A 22,960-nucleotide genomic window follows, 5' to 3' on the forward strand; every position below is an offset into this window, starting at 1 on the left:
GCACTGGTTGGATAGCCATGCTGGCATTTGAGTTTCCAGTATGTGTTTATAATTATGCTGCATTATCTTAATTATAATGATGTGAGGAGGGGAGTCGGGGGGAAGGATTGAAAAAGGAAACTGTTCAGAAAAGTGCTCCATGAAAAATAACCCACAGTTAGGGGACGACAGGCCTGTGATTGGGGTTGTAATTGGAAATGGCACTATTAATACAATACTTATTCATTCTATATTATAAAAAAATGGGAGCACTTTCTGCAATTACCCAGTTCCAAATGAAATTAACATTCCGTGGCATTTCCCATAAATGGTTGGTTTGCACACATCGATGGAGACAATTAGCTTGGAAGTGAATGACGGCTCTGACTGGAGAGAGGGTGAGGTAGGGAAGGTCAGGCCCATCCAGAAGGATGAGAGTGAAGGTGGGAAAACAGTGAAAATCAGAGAAGGCCATATACCTGGTACCTGGGAAAAGCAGAGACTGAGACCTGAGATTCCAGTGATTGGACTTACAGGTCCAAACCATGAAAGTCTTCATGATAAGCTCATTGAACAGGTGAGTGCAAATATTTGCATAGTTGAGTTTACCTCAGTTTCAAGTTCAGCTGTCTACAAGCCCTCCCGCTCATTAAACCAGTGCCCTCCTTGGCTATCTGTCTGAACCCTCTAGTCCTCTGCAAATCCCAGAGTCAGGGTCATGGTCTTGACCAACAGTCTCTGCCCTGCTGCCACTTACTTACTGTGGTTGATGGTAAGATGAAGAAATGTCTTCATGCCATGATTTTATTTTGTCTTTTCCACAATGAGTATCTTGATTAGGTTTTGTAGGCAAGTTAGCTACAGTAAAGAAAGCATCACTGATGTGTCACCCTTTTGTAATTGAAAAGGGGATCGTTCAGGTAACTTTTAGATATACTGAAGGATAGTTACCTCTCACATCGTAGTTGGATGCCATTCCTAGGTAGAAGGGGGAGTGGAGCTAGGGTTCATTCTTGATTTCTCTTTATCTTCTCCACTTTAGATCTAAGTCCAATCATTCCTGTCTATTCTAATCCATATAGATAGATAGATAGATTTCAAATATACATCTTGTTTTCTTTGATATTGCCATAGTCAAGATCTGTATCTTCTTTTGTCTAGACTTACACAGCCTCTTGAATAAATGCATAGTCACTAAAATTGGACCAGGGTTAGTATTTTGACTCAACTGATAATTTGTTTTGGGACCCCGAATATGATTTGAATTCCAAGTTTAAATTCCTCTACAAAAAGCAGTTTATTGAAGTGCTTACCTCATATGGCTGTTGTGAGTAATAAACTGGAAAATTCAGGCAAAATGTTTAGCACAGTTACTGGCACATGCCAAGTGGCTCAATACATTTCAGCTCTTTTTATCATGATTATCATTATCCATTTGTTTCCCTCTTCCAAACTGGCAGTCACATTAATCTTTCTTAAGTACATCTCTGACAGTGCCACACTTCTGATCAGAATCTTCCCATGTATCCATATATCTCATAATGCATATATGTATACTCTTCCCTATTATATAGACTAAAGTTCAAGTTCAACTTGGCATTCGAATTTCTCCCTGATGTGTCCACAACCCTGTTCTCACCTCATCTGCAGCATTACCCCTCCAGGAATGCTGAACTCCAGGCATTATAAACGACTTGTCATTTTTTGAACGGAAGATGACTTTGAACTTCTGCATCTTTGCATATGTCACTTTGGAAAACTCTCTCCTCCTTCTTTTATATACCATATCCTGCCTCAGAGTGTTGCTTTAGTCCCAGCGCTTTGCAGGTGAAGGCTGAAGTCAACCAGACAGGTGGACTTCTCTGTCCACTTGGCTTTGTGGATATGGGAGTTCCATATCTTCCTCTTGTCTTTCTTTTTTCTTTAAAATAGGTGCTTGAGTCCTGAGTTAATTGAGATACTCTTTTTTTGTGTTTAGCCCAATTCAGTTCACCTTTAATTTAACTTCATCTTGGTGTAATTCACTGCATCATCAGGCTCTTTTGAGGACTGACTGTGAAATTTCGCCTGGTTGAATGGCTTCCAGCAGATTTCTCACTGACCCAAATCCGTGTGTGTTTTTTTTTTTTTTTTCATCCCAGCCTTAATTGCTAGAGATTTACATGTCTGCCCTCCATTTTCATCCTCTGCATTCAAATACATCTGAAGAGTAGATGCTCTGACCATGAAGAGAGGCAGGCAGGAGGTTAATGGGCTTCCTTCTTGTCAATGTCTTCCTTGCTTGGGCATCATTAATTTACTACAAACAGGTGAAGATTTGCCAATCTGCTGCACAGCTGATGACTTGCTATTGGATCTTAGCTACCTTCTACCTACAGCCAGACAAAGGATCAATTGATTCTGAGCCCAGATGCATGGACAAGAGGGTTCATGCCTATGTGTGTGTGTGTTGGAGAGATCAAGGCAGAGAGCTGGAAGGAGGCATCTTCTTGTTCTTGTACCTATGGAAGCAAGGTGAATTTCTTTGAGTGTCTGCGAAGGGACAGACAATTCATATGAAGATTTTTTTTTCCTCCTCCATAATTATTGAAACAGATTTAGAATAAAAATTAGAAGCCCATGCTTTAAATTTACCAAATAAAAGACTTTTAGGGTTATCATGGGTGTAGCCTTTTAGTTTACCGGTTATTTGATATTTGGATCTCTTCTATGTTGTTTTTGGAATGTAGCACCTCTGGTTACTTCCAGTTTCTGAGGACTGGGCGCCTCCACCAGCTATTTTTTCCATAGTTAGAAAGCTCCTGCCATACAGTGGACTCTTAAGATAATTACTCTTACTATTATACTTGTTATGATGCTACAGCTCTCAAGATTATGGATCTTAGAACCAGATATATCTAAATTTGAATCCCAGTACTCCCAATTACCTTTGGGCAGTGATTCTCAACCAGGGGTGATTTTGCCTCTCCAGGGATATTGGGCGTTATCTGCAGACACTTTGGGATGCCACAACGTGGAGAAGGGACTAGTAGCATCTAACTGGCAGAGGCCAAGGATGCTTCTGAACATCCCACAATACATAAGGCAATCCTCACATGTGAGTGATGTTGAGGCGGAGAAACCTTCCCTTCATCAAGAACCTGAACTGTCTCGGGGTCAGTCTTCCCATCTGTAACAAGAGATATAACTAGAGTTGGCTTCACAGCATCTTGAAAATTACGTGGAATTCCATCTTGGATATTTTAGCAGGTGCCTGGCCCAGTGTAAGCACTTAGGGAAAATAGTTCTTGTAATTATAACCTATAAAAAGCATGCATCATGTTGCTTGGGACTTAGCTACAGTAATAAGGGGGTAAACATTAGTACTAGCAGTACTACTACTACTGCAGCCCTTCAGATAACAGAAGATAGGTTAATTTTACTCTTTCCTATTATCTTGTTGTTCCTCATGATACCAGTCCAAGCCTTCATATCAGACCAGCTTTTCATACCTGGCCTGGTCTGTTTTGTTAGTTTTATTTTTCACGTGACATTCAGATCTCAACAGAGTCCCCTAGGCATGGTCTGAGCAATGCATGGCGGAGCTGTCACCCTTGTGTTTCTATTCATTCTGTTTCTATTCATGTTGCTTTCTTAGTGGTCCTCTTACTGTTAACTTGCACTGCGATCTCTGATGCCCAAATTGCTGAATGGAAATGACATAAGGAAGGAGAGGAAGGAAGAACTCCTGGCTGAACGTGTGTTTATAAAATGTGCATTTTTGGGAGCACCTGGGTGGCTCAGTCGGTTTAGTGTCTGCCTTTGGCTCAGGTCATGATCCCAGGATCCTGGGATCGAGCCACGCATCAGGCTCCTTGCTAAGCAGGGAACCTGCTTCTCCCTCTCCGACTCTCCCTGCTTGTGTGCTCTCTCTCTCTCTCTCTCTCTCTCTCTCTCTCTCTGTGTCAAATAAATCTTTAAAAAAATTTTTAAAAATTAAAATGTACATTTTTGATGAGGAATCCAAAAAAACCCTACCTGGACATTTCTTTCTAACCCAGGCTTTTGGGTCCAGCTTCTGGAGGTTGAAATCAGGAGCTAAAAGGTGAGGATGAAAGAACACTCAAAAGGAGACAGGTAGCACTTATGGTTTTTAATCCCCTAATACTTCTCATCAGAACAATGACAGGAGCATGGGACTCCTCCCAGGGCTCTCAGAACTCCCAGTGTTGCAACTACATGAGCTTGGTTTGAGGTTCGATCTCAGCCTCACCGTCTCTCTCTCTCTCTCTTTCTTTTATCACATTTCTCTACCTCATTGTGCACATCGAGCACAATGAGAGCATTCCTCAAGACCCATCCGCCCGTGCACACAGACTCCCTGTGCAAATGGCTCCCTAGGATGGATCTCTATTATTTCACCAAAAAACATCAGAGGAGGAATTTGTTCTGCTCTGCTGAAGACATGATTTCCAGTTCTTTCTACTGTCTTAGCTTAGTTTTTTGACTGCTCCCTCCCTGAGAAAAGGATGGAGAGAATAGAGGAGGTATCCATAATCCTTAGCTGAGCTCGTTTAACTGGGACTGAATAAGGGAAGACAGAGATAATAAAGGATTATCGAGCCATGGAACAGAACAAATCCTCAGATGTATGTGTGACCCCCATACCCACACATTAGCCCCCCATAGGTGCGTGGGACAGCTCCATCATACCGTAGTTTGGTCCCCTTTCTGCTCTCCCCACATCCTTCTTTCGTTCCTCCGACTGTCTGCATCATTTCAACAGTGGTTAAAACGACAGGCCTCAGACCAGCCTGGGCTCCAGGTCAAGCTGTGTCAGCCTTGGATGATACTAATGTCACCTGTTCTCCAAGCTCGTGGGGAGTAGGATATGAGGCCATGGCGTCCAGCATAGAGTAAACACTCAGGAAGTCAGCCCATATGAAGTGGTGGTGTCACTAGTGTGCCTATGTAAACCTGTCCTGTAGGTCGCCTCCTCTCCATTTAGTAAATGTAGAACATCAGAGGACAGAGAGGCAGGGTCCGCTGTGTTCCGTGGTGAGCGTGCATGAATTGGCAGGCCCAGGTTTTGAACCCTAGGGTAATAAGATAATTTTGCACAGTGTTTCTAGCATTTTTTTAAAGATTATTTTTATTTATTTATTTGACAGACAGAGATCACAAGTAGACAGGCAGGCAGGGTTAGGGGGGAAGCAGGCTCCCTGCTGAGCAGAGAGCCTGATGTGGGGCTCAATCCCAGGACCCTTGGATCATGACCTGAGCCGAAGACAGAGGCTTTAACCCACTGAGCCAGCCAGGCGCCCCTCTAGCACGTTGTTTTGTCTCACTTCTTGGCATGGACCCTGGCACTATGATTAAGGATGTGAAAAACAGGACTTAGAAGCCCCCCCCCCGTCTTTACTGAGCTATAGTGAAGTGTCAGTATTGCAAAGTTCATGGTGGCCCAGTTTATCTAAAATGCTTTAACGTGCGTCTCACAGAAACTGGAATTTCCTGAGGCTCAGAGAGGCTTGGTGTGTGTCCGAAGTCACACAGCAGCTGAGCTGGAGCTCATGGGCGGGTCTTCTTCTGCCAGATCTGCTGAGTTTTCAATCCGGGAATCTCTGTTCTCCCCTCCCACCGATGTTGCTCTCAACAGTCTCTCCACCCGTTTTAGTGTGGTGGTGGCATGTAATCACGAATAATAAAGCAAGCCTGCTCTCACTGTCATGCAGGAATGGGAAATTGAAATTATAAGTCATTAAATGGAAAATCCCCAGCCTTACAGTAACGCCAACTCAGCCTCAATCCATTACTGCCTATATATTTAGCTAGTCTATTTTTAAGAGTTTAATATTGAGAAATAGGACATATTTATAATGCAGCTGCATTAATTTCGCTGCAAAATCCCTGCTATTTGCTATAGTTGACTTACATGTGTTTAAATTTACAACCACCCTTTTGCACTGGGGAGATAGGCCCTTAGTTTAAAGGAAGACGCGTGGAAAATCTGCCAGTTGAATAGTAAGATTGTACAAATCCCATAGTCTGCGCTCTGGTGTACCCCTCCCCCCGCCATTGCATGGCTTCGTAATGGACTTAAGTCACGATGTGTATTCTCACACCGCTCATTCAGTGGCCAGTCATCCACCCCTCAGAACCTTTGTCCACTCATTCACCAACCACAGCCCAACGCTGCAAGCTCTGAATGGATGGGCTAATAGTCTTTATGCCCCTGAAGAGGGACACCTCAGTTTCAGGTCATTGTTATTTCTAGGATAGCCTTCATAATTACCATTAATGCGATCAAAGGGAAGCTGGCTAAGAGGGGTTACTTTCATCTATTCCAATATGCAGGTCAGTTCATTAAATCATTGTTTATTGGTCGCGCTCCAAAACAATCCTTGGGGTAGCATTGGGAGATACTTGTCCAACCCCGCTCTACATAGGTTAGATGACGCTTGAAAAGTAATTAATCTTGCTGTGCCTCACTTACCCATTTGTAAGATGGAAATAATAATACGCATCTTGTCAGGTTGCCTACCAGTCAATCATTGCTACAATAGTGCTACATAACAAACAGCTGCAACATCTCAGTGGCATCCAACAAGAAACATCAATTTGTCATGTGTGTGGGGATTAGATGGAGTGTTGTGCTCATCTTAGATGGGTTTGCTCATAATTGTCAGACTGGGGGCGGGGAGGGGTCCGTGTCCCAGGTGATAGGAGTTGGGTGACGGCTCCGTGCTGCAGAGCTGTGAATCCCCCACATGTCATTCATCCTCCCTGCACCAACGGGCTGGCTGAGACCGGTCCTCCTCACGGTGGTGGTGGGTGTAAATGAGGGAGCAGAAGAATGTGGTACCTCTTGAAGCCTGTGCTTGTAACTGACATACGCTGACCTTCACCCACATACCATTGGCTGTAGCAAGTCACACAGCCAAGAGAAAATCAAGGTACAGTGAAGTACCTTCCATCTACCAAGAGGGTATAGCAAGGGTGTAGGTGGGGGGATGGGGCGATGAAAGGAAGCTAATTATTTCATGCACGCCAGTCATTATGAGAATCATATTCGATCATAACTGTTTACCTTAATATCTGTCACATTATAAACACTCCATAAATGGTAAGTGTTATTATTACTGCTGTTAGGATTATATGACTAAGGAGATGTCCTTGACAAATTGGAATGGAAATTTGAGTGAATCTCGGTCACAACCGAGATCAACCAGGGAAGTCCAAGCTAACTCTCTGGGGGGAAAAAGTGAAACCATGAAAAGGTTAAATTTCTGGGGAGGAAGGGGGTACGGATAAGAAGGTGGGCATCTCCCCTCCTGCTGCTAGAAAACAGCTGCTTCCGGCTCATGATGGTGGAGTTCAATCTTCCCTGGCAACACACGCACACACACACACACACACACACACACACACACACACACACTTTTTTTTTTTAGACCTAGGAATCCCTTGGAGGTCAGAGCAAAAACTTGATGAGTCTGACAGAGTGAGGCGTGAGGGTAGACGGAGGGCCAAGAGCAGAAAGAAGTTCAGGATCCAGGATTAATGTTGCAGTGGTATCCAGGTTCCAGGTTTTGGCTACAGGCATGGGGTAACCATGGACCTGGGCTGAAGTAGAGTGGAGATAGAAGGCCCCAAGCCAGGCATGACAGTAAAGTTTATCCATGAGAGGACAACGGGGAGTTCGAGGCCACGGTCCTTAGTCAAAGGCTATGAGTTAGCCAAAAGGGAAGGGAAGAAAGCAGCAGGCATTAAGCTTTGACTCAGGGCAAGGCCCTCTGCAAGCTTATCTCACTTAAGCCCGGGAACAATAATGATAATAAAGGCTGTACTTCGTTGAGTGCTTAATCCGTTTTGGGTACTGAGCTAAGCACTTTGCATGTATTATGGCATTAAATTTCAACCAGAAAAAACCCCACAAAACCACACGCTTCTTGAGGGAGATTTATGCTCAGGGTTTTACAGGTGAAGAACCGGGGCTTAGGGCCGTGGAGAAACACACCTAAAGCCAGAGAGTGCATCAGTGAGAGGAGGAAGGTGAAAGCCAGGTCTCTGGGATTCCTACTCTGCAGACTCCTTCTGAACTGGCAGGGCTAGGCACTGGAAAGGGTCATGGGGCTAGAGAGCAGGGCTCTCAAGTAGAGGGGCTCTTCGAATGAGGGTTAGGAAAAGAGTTAGAAGTGTATAGCAAGAGCGATCATTCTTCCTAGCTGAAGATGGATTCTCTCGGTAATGGAATCATCTCCCACTGGAATCTCTAGAAGAACCAAACTGTGTGGGATTTTCTCTACAGTCATTGTCCCTGTCACCTGCGGATGGCTCTCTTTTTACAGTCTCCTTTACCTAGTTCTGCATTCTTTAAGGTTCGGGACTAGCTGGCATCTCCAGGAATTTTCAAGAGCCTTTCCACTTGCAAAAGGAATTGGAGGGCACACTCTCAGTGTTCTTGTCACACTTCTCTGTGACACTCTTTTCATTATGTTTACTTGTCTCTTGCACTAAAGAGCTTTGCGGTTGAAAGAAGGGACAATGTACATTTCATCCCTGTCTGCCCAGCACCTGCGTCTGGATGCAACACCCAGGACTACTGTTGGCTGCAGAATCCCAGTTGTAGGACACAGGTTGCCCCGCAGCCCCAGGCCGTGCAGAACCACACACTTGGCCTTCCTATGCAGTTACAGAAAGGAGGACTCTGGGAGAGGACTCTGGCTGGTGTCTGTGAGTCCCCACAGATTCTGGACTTCTCTATACCCTGCAGGTTTGGGCAGAGGATCTGGATTCGCCATGACTGATGGTTTAAGATCTTTTTGGCCATGAAAATAATAGTATTAACTCTCATTTCTTAAATGCTTACTCTGCATCAGGCACCGGGGTAAGCATCTTAGCATCTCATTTAACCCCCAAACAGCTTTATGAATTTGGAATTGCAAACCTCAGCTTAACACTTGGGAAGGCTGAGACTTTGTGTGGTTAAGGGGTTTGCCCCCATCTCGCAGCTGGTAAGGAATAGAGCTTAACATTCCAAACTGCAACTGATTCCAAAGCTTTCCCGCAGCCATGCCTTGCTCTCTCTTGCACAGGACTTGTTGGCCTACTGTTTCAGCTTCAGCCCAAACTCTGGAAGTCTCCTGTGCCTCTCTGGGCTCTATGAAAACAGGAGATTGTAAGGAGAGCATTCTCCGGAGATAAGAAGGCCCCGTGAAGTCGTGACTGCAGTCCTTGTGGTTACTGCATTCATCTTACTGAAAGCCCAGTTTCATTTACATTTAGAACTACAGGGCCATGGAGCAGGAAAGAATCTTCGAGACCATCTGTGTCCTGGCTAGGGACTGTGGAACCAGCTGCAGAGAAACTGGAAGGTATTGTGTTTTGAAGAGAGCTGAGGCAAATAGCACTAATTTTTTTTTATTCCATCATTCCAGCTTGATGTAGTTCTCCAGCAGAAATTATGACCACCCTCCAAGTCTGCCGTGTTAGCTGATGGGCCCAAGATCGTGTTCATAAAAAAAGGCTGTTCCCAAGTTTTCCAATTTATATTTGCTGCTGTTTGTTCATTTGTCTTGCCTGTAGGCGCTTGCTTGAAGATAAGCCATAGCAGGCATCAAACGTTTAAGAAAATGTGTGGGAGGGAGAAAAAAAAAAAAAAAAAAAAACTAAAAGTGAGAAAATTCTATCCATCAACTTTTTAACCCTGAGAATGGGGAAGAGGTGGCCATTTAAAAAAAAATGTGTATATGGATTTTGTTTTGAATTTGTTCTACTTGTGGAATATTGTCATCTGGCTAAGGAATATGGACTATTTTCTTTTTTCCTTTTTTTTTTCTTTTCATGAAGAGGTGGCTGCTGTAGGAGACGCAATGTTAGATTCAGTGACTCGATTCTCACAACTTCCAACTGTGATGGTTCTTTGTTTTTGTACCAGCTCTTCCCAGCTGGTATGTGCTTTAGAGCAGGAATATCTTAATACTGTCCCCCACAATCCTGGCATCTAAGTATGCCCAGTCCAAAGCCTCAGGACACAGACTGTTAGTCGGGGTTGTCCAGAGAAACAGAACCAATAGGAGGTACTTATATCTCTATCACCTATTGATTATATATATTTTTCTATCTCTATATCTTTCTACCACTTTCTATCTCTATCAGCATCTGTCTAGAGATTTGTTCATTTCTCTGTTAATTTGTTTTAAGGAAATGGCACCTATGATTTTGGAAGCTGACAAATCCCAAATCTTCAGGGTAAACCTTTAGGCTAGAGATGTGGGGAACGCTTAAATGTTGCAGCTCAAGTCTGAAGATGATTTGCTGGTGGAGTTCTTCATCCCTTGGGGGAGGTCAGTCTTTTTTCTGTGAAGGCCTTCAGCAAGTTGCATGAAGCCGAGGCTCATGATAGAGGGTTATCTGCCTTATTTAAGGTCTACTGAGTTAAATATTAGTCTTATCTAAAAAAAACAAAAAACAAAAAACAAAAAAAAAATAAAGCAACAACAACAAAACAAACCATCACAGAAACATCAAGAGTAATGCTTGACCAACTCTCTCTGTTCCATGGCCTAGACAAGTTGATATATAAAATTAAACATCACTAGATCTGAGGTTAAAATGGTCTTAGAATTTGGGGAATTAGAGAAGAGTGGTAGAAACAGGAGACTTGAGGGCTGGACCTTGGTCTTCTGCAGATTTTTGTCATGACTTTGTCTCTCGGTGCCTTTGTTTTCACATGTGAATAAAAGAGGAATTATATATTCTCTGAAAGAATTTTCAAAGTGGATATTTTATAATGCAGGTGACTTTCAAAATGAATGAGTGAACACATGAGTGGATGGATGATCGATGAAATGATTGACCAATCATGAAGCCAAAGGGTAAGGGAGAGGAATTCAGTGAGAGGTAGTGAGAGGTATTTAGGGAATTTAGGAAGAGGTAATGAGTGCTCGTTCTTGAGCACCTACTACGTTCCAGGAACTCTGTTAGACAATTTATATACATAGTTACATTCAGTTCTCCCACTGCCCTACAGACATTTACAAAGAAAGAAACTGAGCCTTATGAAAGAGAAGCGAGTGACTCCAGGTCACGCGGGCACAGAGCGGACATTAGAACCTGACCCTGGAACCTGAGTTGGCTTTGTCACTTGTGCTAGTCAGTATTACTAGTTACTAGTCCCTATTCAGTTACTAGTCACTAGTCAGTTACTAGTTACTAGTCAGTTACTAGTTGCTAGTCAGTATCACTAGTCACCTGCGGCTTGTTTCTCTGAACATAGTCCTTAGTGAGATAAAGCTGACAAATGGATCATGAGTTGAACCTAAGATCTCCAGGCTGTACAGTCTAGACCATCAACACTGAGCAAGATCCCTCCGTCATAGTTGCCCAGTCTCCAGTCAAGGTGAGCCCCTGGCTTCAGCCAGGGTCAGGTTGCCTGGGGCTCCTTGCCTGGATGATTTAAGAGGGGCTGGGCTGTCAGAGTCACTTTTCCAGGCCCTGAGAACTAACCTCCAAACCCCAAGACTGGACTATCCATCTTCCTCCCCCAACAAATCAGAAAGAAGACATGTAGCGTGGTACAGAGGACGGAGCCAGGATCATCAGTGTCACCGTATCCTGGGTCCCCATCCAGCTCTGGCATTCCTAAGCTGTGTGACCCTAGCAGATGATTTACCTTCTCTGAGCCTCAGTTTCTTCATTTCTAAACACCAGCTATCGGTGCTTTCCCTTCAAGCCTGTTAGGAGGAATAAACGAGAAACCGTAAGGAGATGCCTGGCTCCTTGCTTAGCAAAGAGTCGGTATTCAAGAATGGTGAATTTTCTTTTTACGGAGGCTAGAGGAGTCTAGAAAAAGTAAAGAGGGTGATGAAGGTGGTTCAGGAACTTGAACCTGAACTTACGCAAGGGTCGGTGGTAGGAAGTCGCAGGCTGTGTGTGGGGGGAGTTCGAATGCAGAACTGCTGGGTTCTAGGGTAGACACAGCGTGCAGGGCGGAGGACCACGCTGGAGCTTGCCTGGTATCTGGGATCCGTAGGCCTTTGCAAAGGCCCTCAAGGTCTGCCCTCTCTTCTGCCTCTCCTTTCCCTTCTCCTGCCTTCTCTGTCTCCTCTCCTGTTCTTGGCACTCCCCCTTCCATTTCCTCTGCCTTGTTTTCCTACTCTCTCCTGTCTTCCCCTCTCCCCTGCCTCCCCTCTCATGTCCCCTGCTGTTTTTCCTTTCCATTCTTGTTTCTCTCTTCCTCCCTCCAGTGTCCCTCTCTCTGTCTTGGGGGGCTGGGGCTCCTCTGCTCAGGCCCCAGTGGTTCATACCCATTAAACTTGACAGTCTCTCATATGGTGGAAAGAGGCAGCTTCCCCCTCATCCCCCTCCCTTCCTGGGTCCGCCGCGATGCTCAGATCAGGCACCATCTGTTGCATTCATCCAGGCGACGGGTGAGCATTTTGCTGCTCTGGGGAGGCAGAGCTCAGTGGGTACCAGGAGGGAGTGTGGCTTGTTTGGACAACTTGATATATTGATATTGATAGAGCTACCGAAAGGGATCGGAGGCATGGGGGTGGGGGAGAGCGGGAGGGAGAGCGAGGTGGGCCGTGGAGGGGCTCACGCAGGCACCTGCCCTGTAAGTCTGGGCTCTTGGCACTGCTGCCGCGGCGAGAGCCGCCAAACAGATGGATGGGATTTGCTGCCGCCGGGATCAGAAACCCTTGCAGCTCAGAGGAGCAAACTTTCCCTCTCTGCGTCTTCCTCTACTTCCAGCCAGTCCTGTCCGCATCGGTTTAGGAGAAAGTGAAGCAGAAATAGCAGGATGGGGAGAGGCTGGTCTTTAGAATCGGTGAATGTTAGAGGCAACAAAAAGGAATGATGGATCTGTCGAGGTCTCAGCTGGACAAAGAAGGCACCTTCAGATGGGCCTTTGTGGAGAAATTCAAGGAAGCGGTTACTTAGAGGGACTTAGGCAGAGTGCAGAGAAGTCCCAAGGGGGTACTGAAGAACCTGGGACAAAGAATAATAGGAAACCACTATTATTATAACTGAGGAGGAAGGGACAGGACATGGTTTTCCTGGAGGCACTGAGGACTGGGTCTGTGAACAGGGACCCCTGGCAGAAGCTGGGATTGTCAAGACTCCCAGATTCTGAGGACGAGGGTACGGAGACAGCAAAGGAGCAAGGGCTGACCTGTGTCCAAATCCTCCTCCTGGATCCGGCCAGAGCACCTTAATGGGCAAAGCCAACTGGTAGGCAAGTAACAAGGAGCACGGGAACTAGTCCGTAGAAGGTCTGCCTCCAGGACCTGGTGTGGGGCCCAGTGGCCCTGGGGTGGGGCTGGATCACGGGGAGCAAATGGAGAACAGCCAGTACAGACCAGGAATGAACATGGGTCCCATGGTCTGCACTGTGCCAGAAGCTCGTGTTCTGAACCACCACACACACGGCTTCTGTAGCTCTTCCAAGGAGGGCATGTGCAGAGTCTCCAGGGGTCCCACTCTTCTTCTGTGAGTGTGAGACCCGCGTAACCTGCCGTCTCCTCGGGCACCTCTCCTTAGATGTCTGCAAGATACCGTGCATTCATATCTCAGACCCGACTCGTGTTTTCGGTCTTCTGGAATGTCTTCTCTTCTAGAGTTCCCATTCTCCTTGAGAGGTGCCTTCAGGACGTCTCTGTGGAAGCCAGGCCAGGAGCCATCTTCCACACCTGCCCCTCCCTCATCCACATTTTCCAGTCAGCCACCGCCTCCTGAGGGAATTGTGCCTGTAAGATAGCGCTCAGAGGTTCCCACTTCTCCGTCTGCACTATTTCCCTCTGTTCTTTCTGCTCTGCTGTCTACTTCTCTATCTCGACCTCCGCTGCCCTCTCCTGGGGATCATCCTCTCGGATGTGGACTTCTGCACAAATGTCCCGTCCTCCTGGTTGGTCTTCTTCCTTCTATTTCTGTCCGTCTTCAGTGAATTCTGCTGTCAGCTGCTGAAACGATCTTCCCTACATGAAAATCTGATTAAGCCACTCTCCTGTCTAAAACCATCAGCGTGTTCTGTCCTTAATAAGGCCCAGAAGGATCGGGGTTGGGGTTGGGGTTAGGACTTCCTACCTCTCCAGCATGATCTCATGCCACTTGCTTTCAGTGTTTCGGGCCCCGTGAGTGGTGGTGCTGCCCCATCCTGACTCCATCTCCTCAAAGGGTCTTTGTTTGAATTCTTCCCCTCCTCCTGTGTTCTCTGAGCCTCCTTCCTCCCCAACCACTTCCCCATCACCTGGTTAACCCCTACTCTTTTCAGCCCTTAGTCCCACTACACACTCCTCGAAGCAAGTTTTCATGATTTTCCTAAACTAGGTCATATTCTGCTAAGAGAGTCTCTTTTCACCTTTCCTTTGTGGTATATGTCACCTAAGACTTTTTACATGTATCTGTCAACCATTTCATTCATCTTGGTCCATCCCGTCTACATGGTGAGCATTATGGGGGTGGGGGAGGTGTTTGTCTTTTCACCATCATACCTTGTCATGGACTGTATGTTTGTGTCCCCCACAGAATCCTATGTTGAAATCTTAACCTCAGACAAACTCTGTTTGTCTACTTGGACTAACATAACAAGATACCATAGATAGGGTGACTTAAACAACAGGCCTTTATTTTCTCATAGTTCTGCAGGCTAGAAGTCCAAGATCAGGATGCCAGCACAGTGGGGGTCTGGCTTACAGATGGCTGCCTTCTCACCGTGTGCTCACGTGACCTTTCCTTAGTGTATACATGTACGTGGGGGAAAGCAAGGGGAGGGAGAGAATGATTTCTTCCTCTTCTTATAAAGACACGATCCTATTGGATTAGGACCTCACCTTTATGACCTCATTTAACTTTAATTAGCTACTAAAATTCCTTTCTCCAAATACAGTCACACTGGGGGTTAGGGCTTCCGACATAAGAAGTCGGAGGGACACAGTTCAGTCTACAGCAGACTGTATTTGGAGATAAGATCTTTAAGAGGTAATTAAAATTAAATAAGATCATTGAGGTGGGACCCTAATAGGATAGGACTGGGTGTCAGAAAAAGAGGAAGATCTCTCTCTTTCCCTCTCTCTTTCTCTCTCTGTCTCCCTACCTTGGGTTCTCTCTCCCTACTGTGTGAGCACACAGTGAGAAGATGACTGCCTGTAAGCCAAGGAGAGAGACCTCACTAGAACCCAAGCATCCTGGCACCCTGATCTCAGACATCCCCCCTCCTCCAGAGCTGTGAGAACATAAATAAATTGTTAAGCTACCCAATCTATGATTTTTTAAAAAATTTATTTGACAGATTGAGAGCACAAGTAGGCAGAGAGGCTGGGAGAGAGAGAGAGAGGGAAGCAGGCTCCGTGCTGAGCAGAGAGCCGGATGCGGAGCTCGATCCCAGGACCCCAGGATCACGACCTGAGCCAAAAGCAGAGGCTTTAACCCGCTGAGCCACCCAGGCGCCCCCAATCTATGATTTTTGTTTTGGCACCTGCGCTAAGACAATGCCTCCTGTACTTGTCACAGACACATTACGGTTTTTTTCTGAAAACATTGTCGAATGGATGCATGAACGGATAAGAAGATGAATAAAGGCATGCAGGTGGGCAGACCCGTGTGCACCCCTACCTTGGAGGATTCCAGATTACGGTTTGCTCTAAATGTTTAACTACAATTAATCTAACTCTTACATTTTGGGGCCAATCATACTCCTATCTGGGTTTAACCCATCAGGGTTGGGCGTAGAAGTGCTTCTCAGAATTGGAGGGTGTCTCTTGCTGGAGAGCTGTGCATGGTGGGCTCGGAGTAGGTGTCCCATGTCCGGGTCATTCTTCTCCGTTCACCTTTAGGTAGACCTAACGGAGATATCTAGGAAGATAGCAAGACAGGCAGGTGAGGATATAAATCCACTCGATGGTCCATTTGCATTATCAATTGTCTTTTCCTTAGGTAAACATAGATTCCCCCTCTCTCCTCAAAGACAGAGCTTTTCACAGAGCCCTGTGCCCAAACCAGCTGCCTGGATCTGAGCTATGCCCCAAATGCATCTGTCTAAACCAAAAACCTTCCCTGGGAAAGCAGGAGCTCCGTAGAAATTGGGGTGGGGATGTTCAGAAGCCTTCTTTGTCCAGTCTGGTGAAATCCCTTCAAAGGAACAGGAATCTTTTGCACATACCATCTCCTGGCCTCAGACAGTGGGTAGCTCAAACTGAAGAAGCGTCCTTGCCTCTGGAGACATAGATGGAGGGAGGGCTGAGCTTGAAGATTTCAAAGTTGGGACTCTCTTTGGGAATTTCTCAGAACAAAGGCAGCGAGGCCGCGTAGACCGTTTCCTTTGCTTCTTTCCCATTTCCTCTCCTTGCCTTTTATGTTGCTCCTCTCCTTCCTTCTTGAGCTTTTCTGCCTTTTTTTTCCCTCCTTTTATCTTCCACCTTTTTCTCTCGGCCCTTCCGACCTCACTGTTACCATTCTCTGGAACTTTCCACCAGTCTTGATTTTGAAACTTTGACAGGAATGAGGCTAGTCACAAAATCCACCAAGGGTATTGATAAAAATGGAGCATTGGACTGGGAGTTAGAAGGCTTGACTTTGCCAACTGCTTGCTTGGAGTGAGTCGTACACCTTGTTTGGGGGGTGGGGCTTAGTTTCCCTACAGTGAAGTTGGGCTGTTGTACCCAGTGATCTCCATGTCACAGTACCCTAGTTTTATCTCCTCAAACGTTATTTGATCCGTGGGCTGCCCCCTTCCTTCACTGCCACTGCTCTGGTTCAGGCTGTCATGGCCTTTGGCTGGCTACCGCAGGAGCAAGGAGAAGGGCTCTGCGTACATTCTCCACACTCTCGTTAGGAATTATTATCGAAAGGACTTACGTTGAACATGCCAGTTTTCTGTGAATTTCCAGTGAACAACTTTCGCCATTAGGATGTGTTCCAAACTCCTCTGTGACTGATAGTGATAGTGACTGATAGTCACTCCTCTGTGACTGATAGTCTTCGCCTGCTCCCTTTGGGAGCCACACTGAACTCCCGTCACTTGCTTAAGCACCAAGTTTTTTGTGGCTTCAGATCTTTGCTCCTGCGTCTTCTCCCATCCAGACAATCTTTCTTATCACATCTCTTCAGTAAACTACTCTGATTTCTATGCTCTTTGCTGATTCCTATTCACCCTTAAGATGTCTGTATAAATAGTGCCTCCTCCAGGAAGCCTGCCTTGACTCCCCAGATGGGTGAAAGGACTCTTTTTGGTGCCACTCTGATACTCTGTACTCTCCTATCCCAAAAGTATTGCAACGTTGGGAATGCCTCGAGATGTGTCCTTCCAAGCTATATCCCTTGAATTATGGATTGTGTCTGACTTTCTCCATCACCCCATCTCAAGGGCTTGGGCGCTGCCTGGAACACAGTGTGTGTTGAATGCATAAGTGAGGTTGCCAACAGCTACTGGCACCTGTGGGCTTCCGTATCATCGTGGGTCAGGGAGGGAGCTCCAGGGACTCAGGGTGGTCAGGCCCAGTCCTCCATGGGCTGGGGGGTGGGCCAAGCCCTAACCTCAGCCCCATTGCCCACCCTGTAGCCGCAGCTGAGGTGACGCAGGAGACAGTGGAGTCCCTGATGCAGAAGTTCAAGGAGAGTTTCCGCGCTAACACGCCCATCGAGATCGGTCAGCTGCAGCCAGCCCCGCGCAGGGCCTCGGCAGGGAAGCGGAAGCGGAGGAGCAAGTCTCGAGGTAGGCCCTCCCAGCACCGCTTGCCACGGTGTCAGCAGGCTGTCCCCAGGTTCCGGAGGCACCAGGAAGAGCTGCGCCCCCTTCCCATGCTGCCCTGGACTCCCAGAGTCATGCGGTGATGTCCCCGATCAGTCATCTCAGCTGAGGCTTGCAGACAGCAGACCTGTGCCCCTGGGTGGGGAGCCAGTGTCTCTGAGCCCCTGCTGCCTCATCTGAGATGGGAATGGACCGTCACGTCACCGTGGGCAGGCCGCTGTATTTCTCCCGGCCACTCCTCTCTCGCAGGAGTGTTATGGTATCTTAACCCAGTGCACAACCCAGCATGCAACAAAAAGCAGGTCCTTCCTTCCTTCTCCATCTCCTCCTCCTCTTCCTCATCATCTCTGTCATCACCTCCTTTTTTTTTTTTTTTCTTTCTGGTCATCTGTATGACTTTGTGGGTGGGATGAACCCCCTTATCATTGCTTGGCGTCCAAATCCCTTCCGTTCTCTTTACATTGACTCAGTAACCACCAGCTCCTCTCTTCTTCTGGCCTCTCCTGTCTCTAGTTCCTGTGAACTTAGTTCTGATGATGTCACTCCTCTTCTCCCAGAGCTTTCGTGGCTTTCCAGTGCCTTCCGAAGTCTTTGGGCTTGTGGAGAGGACATTCAAGACCATTGCCGAGCTCTCGTCTCTCTGCTGTGTCACCTAATTCTAATTCTGTGTGTTCCACTTCTATGTTCCCTTCCATCCTATTCTCCCTGCCTTAAATGACCCATCTAACCCTACGAGAAACTGTTTTCATTTATGGACGCTTATTTACTCTAGGCAGCAGGCTATGTGCTGTATACCTCTTTTTATACTTGATTCCCAGCAACGCTGTGTAGGGGGTACCGTGGTAATTCCCATTTTACAGATGCTATCACAAAGGCATAAGGAGCTGCTATAACTTGTCCCAGGGGATGCCCTAGTAAATACGAGAGCCAGAAAGAGCTAATCTGGCTGAGTTCCAAACTTTTTAACTAAACCACTGTATTCTGAACCAGCAAGGTCCTACCTGTATTTCCAAACCATCCTGTGAAATCCTGAGTCCTGTGAAAAACCAAGCATCTACCCATTAAACTGAGGTCAGAAATCAAGGCAGAAGTTGGTGATGGAGTTGCTTTTAGGAATTCACATGATAAACACCAGGTTGAACTGAGGCATAATGGTGAGTGAGTTGCTTTGAGGTTTCAGCAGCGTCCATTGCTAACCCCAGACCAGTCAACTTCAACATGCATGGCTTTCAAAGAGTCCCTGGATGTCTCTGAGGCTCAGTCTCCTGTTCTGCACAATGGGTTGTCAATCCCTACTCCAGAGTGCTGCTGTGAAGGTCAGATGAGGCGGTGAATGCAGACAGCACGGAAAGCTCAGCTAATGCGTGTTGGGAGCGGAACAAATACTGTCCTGTATTTGTCCTATCTTATATTTGTTCTGGGTCACGTGTAGTTTCATTCAGCCTTACGTATCCATCTTTTGTCTTCCATCATTCACCAAGAAATCACCCTTAGATCCTCCCTGCAAATACAGCTCCCATGAGTACAAGTGACTCCCAGTCCATAACCTCCCCTCTGTTCTCACTGCCAGTCTGAATTCATTTCCTTAGTGTCCTATCGGAAACACTAGTTATACTACCGAATTCTTCCCCCTCAAGTCCCTCTTTTGCACCATAACTGTCTTAATGAGGCCTCTACTCTTCTACTCTTGGACATTTGCGCTGTTTCTGATCATTTTACCATTAAACAGTGCCATACACGATGCCACATGGACATTTTTTTGGTGGTGGTGGGGCATCAAACTTGGCCATCAACCTTGGCCTTCACTCTTTGGGCAGAATTTCAGAATTTGCTTATTAATGAAAATCTGTTTGACTTAGATGATAATTGGATATCAAGTTATTTCAATTTACAAATCAAATTGGGCATAAGAGAACTGAAGTGAGAAGAAATGCATTTTTTTCCCTAAATGTATCTCGAATCTGTCCCCCTTTCTCCACTACCATTATGACCATTGCCACCTCTCACCCCTTGCTTGCAACTGAGCCCTCCTTGAGATTCCGTCTGCTCAAAGTTGCCAGAGTAATCTTTTTAGAGACATATACCAGATAAGATCTCTTGCTGATTAAATCATTCAGTGGTTTCCTGTTGTCCTTAGATTACAACCCAAACTCCTTGCCAATCTCCTGTTCCATCTGGATCTGGCTCCTGGTCTCTTGACTCACTTTGCATTTCCTCGTGATCCAGCCGTACTGCCTTCCTTCTGATTGCAGGAACCCAGCAAATGTCTCCCCACTTTTGACTCTGACAACTTGCTGTCTTCCCCTTGCTGTGTCTCTTTACACCCCCCGCCCCGGCTGCTCTCCTGGCTCTTCTCCCACCGTTCAGCTCTTAGCTCGGATACAAGCTCCTCCAAACCATCTTCCATGACCACCCAGCCTCATGCTTTCTACCCCTTTCTAACCCTTTTTTTCACTCGTTCCAGAATATTGTGGTCTAAAATTATTTTGGTCTGTTTGCTTATTTACTATCTTCTTCTTAAAAAATGTGTTTCATATTCATAAACCTAACACAGAGAACGTGCAGAACGTGCTTAATAAATATTTGTGGAATGAATGAGTGTATTAACCTCAAAGATCATTCGAGAGTGCCTCAGTTTTCTAACTTTTGAATTACCGAGGTAGGAGGGATCCAGGATAAACCAGAGCCTCTTGGTACAGACCTCCAGGGAATCTTGTTTCCCCTAGAGATAGACTCACTGATGGATAGCACATTAAATGTGCTCAAGTGGATGCTGTTAAGGCAATTTTCAAAATGGCTTAATAACATTGTGCTTGTGATTTTACTGCCACTATTGGGTAAGGTTTTTTTTTTTTTTTTGCAAGAGAGACTAAGGATAGCATGAGCCAGCCCTGCAGTTCCCAGCTCATACACTTACCACCACGGCTCCTCAAGGTTTTCCTGGACTGAAGAACTCCATGGCCTATAAAAGTGATAGAAATGCTGCATCGTCCTTCTGCCTCTTGGAAACTCACGAATGCATCTGTGACTTTTGAAGATCCTGGGAAGTCCTACAGAACAGTGAGCTGGGCTTCTTTGTTTACCTCCACGTCTGTGCAACCATCTTGACAACAGACTCTGTATTTCTCCTTGGGACATTTACTCTCATCTTGAAGAACAGAAACGACCCTAGACATGTGGTGTTGGAAGTGCTCCGTCCAGCTGTGTGGACTGTCGGAAGCCCCAGATGCGGTATGAGGGTCTGGAATCTCAGTCTTTCTTTCTCTGACCGGCTCTTTCCTCTGCCTGCGGAGGGGGCATCAGGCCTTCTGGCCCAGAGTGGGAGCACCTGACCTCTCTTAGCCTCCATGGGCTTCACAGCGGTTCGCAGCAGATGGAGTGGGCAGTGGAGAACCGGGGTTGTGGAGTGGAGCACATGGTTCAACGCAGCACCAATGTGTTTCTGTGGCTCTGGCTTCCTCCCAAGAGCCCTCGCAGGTGCTCAAGTGCATCTTCCTTAGGCGGATGAGGAAGGCAGTGGGGGACTCCGGCAGGGTTTTATGAGGCAGCTGTTGGGCAGACAGACCCCCACGTCCACAGGAAGTGAACAGTGAATGGGTTGGAGCTAAAATAAAGCAGGGGGAGATTATTTGTGATGTGACGAAGAGCTTCTCGGGGTTTCTAAAGTGTAGATAGTGGTTTAAAAGTGGGACTTTTGTGTTTGAACTGGAATTACCTTTCATGGGCTCACTGAATGAGCTTAAGCAAGTGAAGCTGTGTTAGCCTCAGTTTTCCCATCTGTAAAATGGTGCTAGTTATGCCAACGTCATAGACGGGTTGTGGGATAATACCTGCAAAATGTGTAGCTCAGGGCCTGGCACTTGGGCGACTGACTTAATAAGGAGTAGCTAATGTTATCATTCATCAGGGTTCTGCACACACGGCCTGCAGAGGCTCCCAGCTCCCATCTCCCCACTCCCAGCTCCCAGCTCCGCACCATGCTCTTTGGGTCTCTGCCACCGAGCTGGCTGAGGTTCCATTATTCTTCGTCTGGAGTCCTACAACAGCCCCTTCATCCACAAATCCATCTTCCACCCTGGCGACTGGAGCAATCTTTTGCCAACACACTAAATCTGGCCATGTCACTCTCCTGCCTACAACGTTTCCCTAATCGGCTGTCACTTGCCATTGGGGGCATCTCAAGGTTTGTGATGAAGACTTCCTGAAGACAGGTGAGAATCAGCACACTCCCAAAGGATCCCATAGCTGCACTCAAAAGACATTAGTCGTAAGCCCCAAATTCTAAAACCAGACACCTAAAACCAAAAACCAAAAAACCACGGCATTCAATTTCATAAATATGTTACCTTATTTTTTTCAGTTACATTATTTAACATTTTCTCAAGTCTTTAGGCAATAGTGATGCTCCAGGAAGAAGAACCAAGCTTATACAATACCACCTTCAAAGGGTTTCTATAAGAACAAATGAAACAATGCTTGTACAGCGGTGAGCACAGAGCCCAGCAAAAGGTGCACATTGAACATGTGTTCCTCCATTGTTTTATCTTTATCATAACTGTTTCATTATTTTTTTAATTTATATCAGTATCCTTACCCATTAGGAGTACACTTACTTCATTTTAGAAGTCAGAATCTGGAAGGTGAAGGGAACATGGTAACAAGTTGCCACAGTCTGCTACCCAGGCTCATTCCTGGCCTGGATCCAGCCTGCTCCTAGCTCGCTCCAAGTTCAAGCCTCTGCATCCTATGGCTTCCGGCACACTGGCCATATTTCCATTTAGCCGACCTGCTTTGCTTTCCAAGTCTGTGCACAGATCATGTTCTGCCTAAAACTCCCTCCTTTCTCCCCTCTTTCTACCCCGGGCAGCAAGTGTCTACTCATTTTTCAGAATTCGGTTTCAAAGTCTCCTCTGTGAAGAAGATACCCTTGGCCCGCCCTCAGCCATCACCTCTTGCTCAGTGAGCCACTCCTTTGTCTGGGCACATGCAGCCCCGTGCTGCTTTCTGTCTCTGCCTTTATCACAATCCATTGTAAATAGGTGTGGACACATCTGTCTCTCTCCCCAGCTCTGACAGTCCCATGATGGGAAAGACAGTGATTTATGTCTCTCTGTAGCTCTAATGTATAACGGAATGGGCATAGAGTAGCAAAGAGCTCCCAGATAGATGGGAGTATCGTAGAATACAAATGGTTAATGAGATGTAGTGCACGGGCATCTCCTGAGCATTTAGTATATTTTACTAAATATAGTA

The 22,960-nt window shown here is 46.3% G+C and overlaps 1 protein-coding gene across 3 annotated transcripts in view; it reads left to right on the top strand.

The window, feature by feature from the left end:
* Positions 1-22,960, top strand: part of ASTN2 (astrotactin 2) — an 859,033-nt gene that overhangs the window by 236,895 nt on the left and 599,178 nt on the right. For 2 of the 3 annotated variants that reach the window (XM_059142160.1, XM_059142161.1), the window contains exon 4: positions 17,519-17,671. The exons of the other annotated variant lie outside the window; for it this stretch is intronic. In XM_059142160.1, the coding sequence (XP_058998143.1) occupies positions 17,519-17,671 (153 nt within the window). The remainder of the gene's footprint in view (positions 1-17,518; positions 17,672-22,960) is intronic. 3 annotated transcript variants of the gene reach the window in all.

This window comes from Mustela lutreola, chromosome 12 (assembly GCF_030435805.1).
Source record: "Mustela lutreola isolate mMusLut2 chromosome 12, mMusLut2.pri, whole genome shotgun sequence".
Lineage (NCBI taxonomy): Eukaryota > Metazoa > Chordata > Mammalia > Carnivora > Mustelidae > Mustela > Mustela lutreola.